This window comes from Aureococcus anophagefferens (genome assembly GCF_000186865.1).
Source record: "Aureococcus anophagefferens unplaced genomic scaffold AURANscaffold_30, whole genome shotgun sequence".
In the NCBI taxonomy this organism is placed as follows: domain Eukaryota; class Pelagophyceae; order Pelagomonadales; family Pelagomonadaceae; genus Aureococcus; species Aureococcus anophagefferens.
The window spans coordinates 411523-422975 of NW_008705589.1; the positions used below are offsets into that span (position 1 = coordinate 411523).

The window sequence follows — 11453 nt, forward strand, 5'->3', positions numbered from 1 at the left end:
AGTTCGCGCAGAAAGGCGGCGGCGGCGGCGAGCCAGCGCGACGCCGAGGAGGCGCCGCGGGGCGACTCCCCCGCGAGGAGGGAGGAGCCGCAGAGGGGGCGGGCGGCGGGGCGCCGTGGTGGCGCGTGTCCGCGATGCCCTTCGTTCGCGTTCTCGTCCGTTCGGAAGACGCGCGTGTCGTTTTGGCGCCGGAGGTGGCTCCGGGCCTGCGACGCCGAAGGGCGCCGCGCGCGACTCCCCCGGAAGGCAGGAGGAGCCGCGCCCCGCCGCGGCCAGAGCCGCGGCGAAAAATGGGCTGCGCGGCGGGGCGCGGGCTGCCTCGCCGCGCTGCCGTGCCGCAGGACGCTTCGCAGCGCCCTGTTGCTGCGCGAGGGACCCGGTGGGTGTCGCGCGAGCAGGCTGCGCCCGGCGGCTAGCCGGGCGCGCGCGCAGGAGCGCATAGTGGGCCCATAACCCAGAGTGACACAGAGTATGTTAGGAATGTGTGAGAGGACCAGTAGAGCCGGTAGAGGCTCGGTAAGGCCGATGGTGAAGGCAGGGTAGGGTGCTCCTGTGTGTGTGGTGTCTTGTGTCGCGACTTGCTCAAAATGAGTGGTCAAAACAGCTGCAACATGGGGTCAACGAAGCCTGTGAACCACCCGTTCTGGCCGATCGGCAGCTGGAGGGCTGCTCGGCCATGACCTCCACACGGTCGAAATTTATGATCGAGCGTCAAAACCACCAGTTTGCTCAAGCTCGAGATCAAAACTGGTCGATAGAGCCAAAACAAGCATATTTCCGGTGGATTCGAGTGGTCTCCAGCGGCCCCAGGGGTACCACCCCCACCACCACCACCACTACCTCACCCCATTCTCAGAGCACTCATCTCAGATCAGCATGACAGTGGTTAAGGTTGTTTGTGCATACCTCTTGTATTTTGTAGCTCGAAAACGCATGATTTGCGGACTGCACAGATCTTGACTTTTGACGATGTAAAAACTGGGCCTAAGTAGATCTAATTACAGAATGTCGTCGATGATGGGACGATGTCATGCATGGCGAAGAAAGTGAAGAAGCACAAGGGGTACATTGGCCGCCAGGGTAAGCACTCAAGTAAGAAGGACGTCGCTGAGGCTGCTAGAGTCGCAAAATTAGGCCCGGAGGCGGTTTTCGTGGCCTCCCTGGAGCGGGTGCAGGATTGTAGCGATGTGATGGGCAAGGCCGGGTTGGTCTCCACTGAGAAAATGTACGGCTTTGAGTTAGACGGAATGTCGTCGTCTGTGGTGCGCGACGACGGGGATGTGCGATTGTACTCGAAAAAAAATCACCACCGGCGGATGGCGCTTCGTGCGGACCTGGTCGTCCAGCGTTGGATCAAAGTGTTCTTCGACACGTTTGGGCCCCAAATTGCACCGAAAACGCACACAGCCAGTCCCTTGAAGAAACAGTTCGATCCGATCCCGGACGATCTCCAGGGGGAGCATCCCACCTCGAGCCAACTGCGAGGGCGTCCGTTTTCGCCCCTCCCGGCGGTCGTCGACGCAGACGGGCGTGTCGAGAATTCAGAGAGCTATGTCTTCGCGGCAATGGCCACACTGGCTGCTCGCTCTGCCAGCGAAAACGAACGCCCTGTGCGGGGCTCCGCACAGGGCTCCAAGAAGAACCCGCGCGGTGACCTCTTATCAAGCTATCGCCCGACGTCCTCAAATGCACGGACGTTAATTATGGTCCCCCAGAACGAGTGCATCGAAACTTTCCTCAAGTTTGCTAAGGCGATCTTCACGCCAAGTGACTTTGAGTACAAGGAGGTGCGAGAAATCGTGGAAACGGACTTTGTCAAGGACGTCGGCATCTCCGGTGGCATGAGCTTTGAGCAGTTTGAGAAATCCATTTTCGAATTGGTTGACACCTGGACCGACGGTATTAGCGCCGTCGAGTACCGTTTGTTCTTGGAAAAGTTGTTCTACCGCACAACAGTGTCTAACGTGTCGAAACACAGAGCGCGGTACGCGAAGCGGCTAGGGGCACTTGAGCGCAAGAAACGAAATCTCAAGGCGCGCAAGGACATATATCTTGCACGGATCCGCGAGATCCAGGAAAAATTCAAGGCAATTTTACACCGCGAGTACGAGCTCAAGAAGGCCCAGGACGAGGCCAAGAAGAAGCAGAAGCGTCTCAAGAAACGCATCGCGCACATCAAACACGCCGATAATGCCCTCAGACAGCTAGAGACGGTCATCGCCGAGGGTGGGAGCATCAGCGATGACCAGATTGCGGCGCTGGAGCGTGTAATTGTCGAGCCTGAAGAGAGGACCGATCACCCCCACAATGATGATGACGACTTCGGGGACTATGCTGAATCGCCTCTACCTCACCGGAGCCGCCCAACGACGGCCCAGGAGAGGATCGACGAGCGACGATCTACGCTCCGGAGCCGGCAGGAACACTTCGAGGGAAAGAGCCGGGACATCGTGACGACAATCGAGGCCATTGGATTGGAACTCGGAGAGGCTGCTTTAGCGCATGGCGCTCTTACAGAGCTACGGAGTGACTACGTCGAAAAGACCAAACAAATCAGTGATGTCTTGCGCGACGCCGAGGGCGAGGAGGCCAGTCTCGAGCGTGACTTCGCGAGCAAGAAGGACCTTCCCGGTGGTCGGAATTTCGCCAGCTTCGATGACGTAGTACCTCTCGCTGCGACCAGCGAAAGCGCACTGCTCGCGGAGATGGATGGCGATGCCGCCTTTCGGGAATTCCGCAAGGATCGCGGCTTAGGAGCCGCCGTCGATGCGCGCAAATCGCAGGTTGGACTCCAGAGTGACCACGCTGGAGACGTTCTCTCTGGCACCATATCAATTGTGCGGGACGAGGAGAAAATTTCCTGTAACATCGACAAGAGGGACTCTGAGCTCAACCGCCTCGAGGCGGGGGATCCGCTGCGGCTCGCTATCACAGCTGAGGAAACTACCGACAGCAATCCAGCCATTGACTCACCGCGATCGCAAGGCTCTGTCGACGGCGACGGCGAGCTGCGCGAAGGGGGCGAGTCAGACGCTGAAGTGAGCAGCGACGATGATACGCGCGAGGGGAGAGTGGCGGCCTCGGACGGTGCACCCTGGACGGGCTCGAAGCATTCGGCGAAGTGGACCAGCTGGCGCAGATCATTGAGCATGTGATTGACTGCGTCCATGCCCATGAACGACTCTCGCCTGGATGAAACTTTTGTGCTTGTAGGCGCGTGACCAACACCAGAGACCGACCGCACATCACCACTCTCGCCGCGTACCCGCTTGGCACGTTGCCGCTGTCATCTGACAATGCGATGGGGGGCCAAAGGCAGGAGATCGACGTGGACCGGCGCAGGAGGGCTCGCGCCACTCGTGTCGCTCGCCTCTCGACACTCCACAACCAACGCACCGGTGATGACATCAACCCTACTGGTTCCTTGCCCCTGCTCCTTCTCCGTCGAGAGAGCAGCGTCCGTCGCCAGACTGCGCGGCGAGTCGGCCAGTCTGGCAAATCCGGTCCATGTGTACTAGAAATCAATGCCACGCCCCTCATCTCGAATCCTGCGGAGCTGGGAGCCAAATCCACAGGCGAAGCCGTTCATCGGAGAAGTTCTGTCCTCCTCCTAAAGGCTGAGGCGCACAAGCATGAGGTCGCCCTTCGCCGATACAAGGCCGACTCGGGCGCGGACTCGACTGATACAGCGCTCGCCAAGGCCCTAGACCTGTACGCGAGAACATCTCTGATGAAGGTCGCCAGTGTAAGAAGGAGAAGTACCATAGCCCCCGGCCTTCCTATTCCAGGCCATCAGCGGAACTAGGACGCGGCCACATCAGCGGAACTGGCACGCGCCAGCTGGCTACCAATACCTCCGATTTGCAAACAGACAGCTAGGCTAGCGTCGAAGTTACAAAAATTGCGGCTGGTTGCCGGTGGACCTGCGCGTCAATCTCTGTTTCCCGGCGGGTTTCTCCGCGTTGTTCTCTCTAAGGTCCACAGGATCCGCCAGGGCGTCCTTTTCGGGAGCCACGCTCCGAGTCCATGCAGAGCAACACCCAGCATGCAGAGCGTACACTGTATCTTTCCCGCCGCATAACGGGCGCTCCCGCGGCGCTGAGGGGCGGGGATGAGGGATGTCAGTTTCTCCGTATTCCCCCAGAGCATGGACTGAAGTTTCGGGACGTCCGACCCCGAATTCCTACTGCGAAGTACTCTCATAATCTCCCCTCGAGACTCGCACATACCAAACTCAGAGTCAGAGATCGATCCAACATCGTTTAAGCCGCCACTTAAGCCGCCTGCGCTAATTAATTTCAAATATTTATAACTAATAACCGTGCAGCACGTCATGCGATTGGTCGCTTTCAAGTTCTTCATGCCTCCGGCCATACCCTTCACTGGCTTCTTCCACAACATCCTCCATATACCCTACTGGCAACTGCCAGTGCCCACTTGCACCCTCACGGGTGCGTGCCCACCTCGTGTCTGACCCTACACGCCTTCCAAATTCCTCCATTTTTGCTCTGGACAATATGCCAACAGTTTGATCATTACCTCCACACGAGTCTCACCTAGGGCGCCGGGCGTCGGGGCCATGCAAGTTAGCGGCGCGTGTCAAAATCGGCGAAGTAGAGGCCCTGGGCTTCGCACGCGGGCCAGGTGGTGAACGTGTCGTAGGTGTAGGGGAGGTGCTCGTTGAGGGGCGAGACGTAGTCCCAGAACTCGCGGTTCGTGTACGTGTCGCCTGTGCCCTGGAACCCGGTGAACGGCAGGAGGTCGTCCTCCTTGTGACCCGCGCAAGTGCCGGGCGTGCAAGTCGGCAGGAGGGACAGGCCCGCATCGACGTCCGCCCAGTCGCACGTGCTGTGCGTGTCCGAGGCGATGCGCGCGTGGTCGTAGTCCCACGTCTCGTCGAGGGTCATGAGGCCCTCGTGAGTGAGGAGACGGCGGTAGGCGATAAAACGGTCGGCGAGGGGGTGGAGGACCCAGAAGATGGGGTCCTGTGATGCGGCCGACGAGAAAGAGTCGCCGACGTGGCCGACGTGGCACACGGCCTTCGTGAGGCTGGGGATGTTCCAGTCGCCAAAGTGGAAGGTGCGGTCCGTGACGTTGCGGAGGCCCGTGCGGTGCCAGAACTCCTCGTAGTCCCAGCCGGCGCGAAGGTCCTCGGGGCACGAGCACGCGCAGTCCGCTGCGCTGGCGTCGCGCGAGCAAAACGTGGGGCACGTGAGGTAGCCCTGGCGCCAGAGGAACTTCGCCATAAGCAGGACGTTAGGGAGGAGCTCCTTGTAGGCCGTGACATGGCGCTCGTCCTCGAACCAGAGGTCGAGGTCCCGCTCCTTCTTCGGGTCGTCGCCCCAGAGGCCGCCAGTGAGGATGTGCATGGGCCCGTGGAGGTTGCCGTTGAAGTAGGAGAAGAGAGCGCCGATGTCGCTTGAGTTGAAGGCGGTGTAGAACTCGGCGCAATCTGGGTACTGCGCCACGTCCCGCGAGCCGAGGACCTCTCGCGACCGCGAGAGGAACGGGTTCGGGTTGCAGTTCCACGGCGACCGGAGGTAGCCGTAGGGGGAGACGATGTCGCTGTAGCCCCAGGCATCCGTGAGCACGGGCATGTGGCTCCAGCGGCCGCTCGCGACGACGTAGCGCGTCGTCGCGTTCGCCACGGGGCCGAACCAGTCGTCGCGGAAGAGTGCGCTCTCGGTCCACTCGTCGCCCCAGCAGCCCGCGCCGCAGCCCGCGCCGGTCGTCGTCGTCGTCGTATTGTAATAGTAAGCGTCGATGGTGTAGTCCCAATAGGGGATGGAAACCGCGGGGTGGATGGCCTGGAGCGACTGCTCCGCCTCGAGCGTGTACGCGAGGTGGTGCGTGACGATGCCTGGGCCCCGCACGGACGATTTTCCTCGGCTTCCGCGCAAGACTCTCTCTGCATCGCTTCGGCATCCCGCTCTTCTTCGAGAGGTGGGCGAGAGCAGATCGCTCGTCCAGATATCGGCCGAAGCGACGTCGACGAAGCTCGAGGGGATTGAATTGGAGTCAGGCCGGACGGGTCCGGCTCGCCGGTCATTTCCGGCGCGGGGCGACGCCCGCGTCGTCGTGCCAATGGTCGCAGTCCTTCGACGCGGCGCCGTAGAGGTGCTTGCGGACGAGGTAGTTGCCGCTCTTGAACTTGGGCCCGTAAAGCGCCTCGCCGACGTCCTGGGGCGTGCTGTACATGAGCTGGAGCGCGTCGAGGAACCGGCCCCGGTCCGCGTCCGTAAGCCGGCGGATCTCGCGCCGCACGTGCTTCACGGTGACGTCGAAGGCGTAGGCGTAGGCGTAGATCGCGCCGCCCCGGGCCCGGACCTCGAGAGCCAGTGACGCATTGTAGGCGCCCGGCGCTGAGAACCTGCGCGCGGCGCGGCGTTGGCCCCCCACGCGCAGCCGCAGCACGCCCCAGCCAATCGTGCGACCATCTCTCGTCCGCGGCGGCGGCGCGGCCGGGGCGGCCGCCGCGCGTCGACGTTGGAAGGCGCGCGAGGCGTGGCCCGCGCGGCCAGCGGCGTCACGCTCGCCGCGGTGCCGTTCGCGGCGACGTCCGCGGCGCCGCCGCCGACGACCCAAGCCGCCGACGCCACGCGCCGCAGGAAGGCCGCGCCGACGACGGCATCGTCCACCTCGAAGACCGTCGGCTGCCACACCTCGGCGAGGTACTCGTACGGGTAGTAGCCCTCCCCGAGGGGCTTGCCCGCCGCGTCCTCGTACGCGTTGTGGAGGTGCACGAAAGACGCGACGGCGCAGATGTCGCACGCCGCATCCCGGGACCCAACGCCCGCGCAGTAGTCGAGGCACAGGGACCGCGCCGCGCCCCGGCGCGCGCCGACGCTCCCAGAGGCGCCGGCGGCGAGCGATGCGACCTCGAGGCGCTGGGCGCCCGCGGCGGCCCGTACGAGGGACACGCCGAGGGCCGCTCCGGCCAGGCCCAGCGCGACGCCCGCCGCCGCGCGCCGCTCGCCCCCCGCCGGCCTGGGAGACGCCGCCATCCGGACGCACGCACGCGAAATATATCCAGCGTATCCAGCGTATCCAGTGTCACGAGAATGCAGCGCTAGCTCTGAGTGGTATGAGCGCCGGATTCAGGAATCCGGCTCTGCGGAGGGTCCCCCAGTAGCGTGGCTTCCGTAGGAACCACCCGTAGTGACGCGTTCTAAGACGAGTCCGACGCGTTGGATGGGAGTCCGATGTCCAATCCGACCACTCGATGATCGCGTTCCGCGCGGCGGCCGCGCGTCGCTCCGCGGTGGGGGTCCCTCCGCGTGGCGGCAGCCTCCTCTAGAGAGAGATACCCCAAACTAGGGTACTAAGGAACGTTGATGTCAACGTTACGGGGAAGTGCAGTGTCATCTCCATAGTGTGACGTCGCGATAGAGAGGGAACAGGGTAATGTAAATTACGGGGATGATGGGGAATCACGACTCGGAAGCTACTCAATTCAGATAGATCTCTTATCCAAGTTCACTATACTGCCCCTGGAGCCGCTGGAGACCACTCGATTCCACCGGGAATATGCTTGTTTTGGCTCTATCGACCAGTTTGGATCTCGAACTCGAGCAAACTGGTGGTTTTGACGCTCGATCATAAATTTCAACCGAGTGGAGGTCGTGGCCGAGCAGCCCTCCAGCTGCCGATAGCTGCTTTGCGTCGCGCATGCAACCAAGAGCGACAAGCAACCATTCCAACGCCCCGATACTTGCCGGCTTTTCCGGAGCGATAGAATCGGCGATATTTGCCGCCGCGCCGGCCCCTTTCGAGGCCTCCTTCGAATCGATAGACCAATAGGGAGCGACATCATGATTCAGCCGATATTCAGCGATATTCAGCCGATACTCAGCGACACTGAGCCGATATTCAGCCGATATTCAGCCGCCGAACCCAAAAATAGCACGTCGATAATCGATAGGGAGCGATATTCAGGGCGATACTTGCCGACTTCAGCGTCGATGCTCGATGCCGATACTTGGCAACTTGATCGCCGCTGTCGCATGAAGTCGAGCGCCGTACGCACCGCGCGCACGATGCGACGAAGCGCTGCGAAAAAAGCTGCCTTCGCCCCGTCGCTCGAGCTTTTTTTCGTCGTGTGCTCCGCCAAAAAATCGAAAGTCAGGAAATGAGCTCATTTTCGCACGAGCCCCGAGTCCGTGCGTTGGAAGCGCAAATCGATCGTCGAACCATCATTTTTCGTCGAAAATCGTGGTTTTGCAAGCGTCGGCGCATCCCAATTGGCACCTCCGTACATGCACGACCAAGATACGTGTGCGACAGTCCGTCGTCGATAGTTCACTGCGGTCCGTCGGGCGACAGCTACCGAATTGGGCTTGCTCATGTTCGGCTGCGTGATTTGCATGGCCTGTGTGGCCGCGGCCGCCAAGGGCGGCGATCAGCTCTACAGCCGCCAGCTGCTCACCTTCGGGCGCGGCGCCCAGGAGAAGATCATGGCCGGCCGGGTCCTCGTCTTCGGCGCCGACGGCGTCGGCGCGGAGGTGTGCAAGAATCTGGCGCTCGCGGGCGTGGCGTCGATCACCGTCGCGGGCGACGCGCGCGCGCCGCGCGCCGCAGCCGACCTCGGCGCGCACTTCTACGCGTCGCGCGCGCCCGCGAGGTCGCGCGCGGCGGCGACGGCCGCCGGCGCCGCCGAGCTCAGCTCGCGGTGCGCCGTCGTCGCGCGGCGGCGTCCGCGCGCGCGGCGCGGACCGATCATCTGACGCGCGCGCGCGCAGGCGACGAGCGACGAGGGCCTCGATGCGCTCGCTGCGCGCGTCGCGCGCGGCGACTTCGACGCCGTCGTCTGCTGCGGCTGCGGCGCGCCGGGCGGAACCCGAATCTTCGAGGCGGCTTCGACGCCGGCGCGCGTGGCCCGTTTCGACAGGATTTCTTGGCCCTCCGTCGAACGCGACCTGGGAGAAGACGGGGAGGCCCGGAATCGGCCGAAGCGGTTTCGATTCGACCGAGCTCGAGAGGATCGAAGCTCGGCCGGACGCGCAAAGCTCACCGGTCGCGTCCGGCGCAGGCGGCGCGGACGACGCGGCGGCCGGCGTCGGCGCGCGCGCGCGCGAGGGGGCTGACGGGGGCCGGGGTGGGGGGGGGGCAGGCGAAGCGCGTCGTCCGCAGGCGACGACGCTCGACGTCGCGTGCCGCCGGCGGCCGCCGGCGCCGCCGCGCCGCTCCGCCGCGGCCGCGATCCGCGACCGCGATCGCGACCGCGCCGTCGCCGCAGGTCGCCGTCGCGCACGGCTCTCGTCTGGGCCGTGTGCGCCGGCGCCGAGTTCTTCGTCTTCGACGACTTCGGCGACGGCTTCCGCGCCGTCGGCCGCGAGCTTCGCGAGCCCCGCGGCGCCGCCGCGCGCGGCGCCCGCGCGCCGACGGCGCGCCGCCGCCGCAGGCGGGTCCGCCGCGGAGCCGAAGCTCCTCGAACCGCTCGCAGCCGGCGACGCCGCCGGCACCGTCGTTGTCGCGACGGCTGGCGGCGAGCGGCACGACGCCGCCGAGGGCGACGCGCTCGTGCTGCGCTCCGGCGCGCGCGGCGTGGCCGCGGCGACGCTCGCGGTCGTAAACGTCGAGTCGCCGTCGGTGCTGACGGCGGCGGTGCCGCCTGGAGCCTCCCTCGACGCCGGCGCGCGCTACGTCGCGGAGGTCGCGCCGGCCGCGCGACCGGTCGCGCAGCGGCCGCTCGCGGCCGTGCTCGCGGCGCGCGCGCCGGCCGCGTGCGTCGATGGAGGTGGGCGGCCCTTCGCCGCCGTGCGCGCGATGGTCCCGGAGCGGGGTGGTGGCCCGGCCGCGCCGGCCCTGGGCTGCGCCGCTGCCGTCGCCGCCGGCGCAGCGGCGCACGACGCGCTCAAGGCGCTCGCCGGCGGCGCGCTCGGCGGCCCGGCGGACGCGCAGTTCCTCGTCGCGGCCGCAGCCGCGCCGGTGCCGCCGCCGGGGGGGCGCCCGGGCGCCGCGGACCGCTACGCCGCGGCGCGGGCCGCCTTTGGCAACGAGGGCCTCCGGCGGCTCCAGCGCGCGACAGTCTTCGTCGTCGGCGCGGGCGCGACGCTGGGCGGGAAACCAATGATTCGACGCATTTTCGACGTGAGCGGCATCGAACGGTTTCGAGGGGCCATCTCGGCGATCCGTCGAGGACTCGACGGAAGAAGGCCGCTCGTCCGAACGTCGGCCGAGACCGCTTCGATTCGACCGAGCCGGAGAGTTCCGAAGGGTGGCCGGACGAGCCCGACTCGCTGGTCGTGTTCGGGGCAGGCGCGACGGGCTGCGAGATCCTCAAGAACCTCGCGCTCCTCGGCGTGCGGCGCGTGCTCGTCGCCGACGACGACGCCATCGAGGTCTCGAATCTGAGCCGCCAGTTCCTCTACCGGCCCGGCGACATCGGCGCGAACAAGGCGACGACGGCCGCCGCTGCCGCACGGCGCTTCAACGACGACGTCGACGTCGTCGCGCCCCCGCCCGCGCGGAACGCGAAGCTTCGACGCGAGGCGGCGCGCGCGCCCGGGGCGACGCCCTTCGGCCGCCTTTCGAGAGCGCGACGGAGGGACATCGCTCGTCCGAACCTCAGCCGACGCGCCCTCGATGAGGCCGAGCTCGAGCGTCGCGACGTTTGGCCTTGGCGTACCGCTCCGTCTCGACGCAGGTTCCCGCACCGCGTCGACGCGACGACCGTCGGCGCGACCCGGCGTCGACCCCCCCCCCCCCGAGCGCCGCGGCAGGCGACATCTTCGACGATGACTTCTGGGCCGGTGTCGACCTCGTCTTTACGGCGCTCGACAGCGTCGAGGCGCGGCTCTTCGTCGACGGCATCTGCGTCGCGCGAACCTTGCCCCTCGTCGACTGCGGGACCCTCGGCGCCGCCGGGTCCGTGCAGCCGGCCGTGCCGTGCGCACCCGGCGCCGACGCGGGCCGACGCCGCAACCCGGCCCCGCGGTCGCCGTGGGGCGCGCCGCCGCCCGCGCGGGGCGCGACCGCGCGCGGGGCCTGGGGCGTCGGGCACCCCGCGTCGCCCAGGCACGTGACGGAGAGCTACGGCGCGACGGCTGACCCGGGCGCGGCCGGCGGCGCCGAGGACCTCGTCCCCGTCTGCACGCTCAAGCATCACCCGTACAAGGCCGGCCGCGGCGCCCGAGACGCGCGCGCCCACGCCGCTCCGACTCGAGCACGCCGCGATCGATCGTCGGGAGACACGCGTCCACGCTTCAAGAACGCCCAGAAAGATGGATGATCGCTCGTGTACGGACGAGCGGAAACGAGCGGAACAGAACCGGGGCGGGAACTCGCAAAGTCAGGAAGTGCCCACCCCGATGCTCCCCAGGTCGAGCACGTCGTCCTTTGGGCCCGCGACGCGTGCGATACCGGCGCCGGATGCGCGCGCCGCGGCCGCGGCTCCGGCGGGCGGCGGTCGCTATCGAGCGCGCGCCGGCCCAAGGCGGCGCGCGCGGCGCAGG

General features: G+C 65.8%; 2 protein-coding genes across 2 annotated transcripts in view; one reads left to right on the forward strand and one right to left on the reverse strand.

Annotated features, from left to right (window-relative positions):
• Positions 1-7004, reverse strand: part of AURANDRAFT_72473 (hypothetical protein) — a gene marked incomplete at both ends in the record, with an annotated part of 21305 nt that extends 14301 nt beyond the window's left edge. The window contains 6 exons of the mRNA XM_009042371.1: positions 3161-3188; positions 3897-3923; positions 4275-4283; positions 4636-5889; positions 6104-6327; positions 6531-7004. Of these exons, the coding sequence (XP_009040619.1) occupies positions 3161-3188; positions 3897-3923; positions 4275-4283; positions 4636-5889; positions 6104-6327; positions 6531-7004 (2016 nt within the window). The remainder of the gene's footprint in view (positions 1-3160; positions 3189-3896; positions 3924-4274; positions 4284-4635; positions 5890-6103; positions 6328-6530) is intronic.
• A 3234-nt stretch (positions 7005-10238) lies between these two features.
• On the forward strand, positions 10239-11098 carry AURANDRAFT_7513 (hypothetical protein; the record flags this gene model as incomplete). The annotated part of the gene is made up of 4 exons (XM_009042357.1): positions 10239-10448; positions 10590-10623; positions 10722-10887; positions 11017-11098. Coding segments are annotated over 4 exons (492 nt in total), but the record flags the coding sequence as incomplete, so codon positions are not given.
• Positions 11099-11453: the final 355 nt, after the last annotated feature.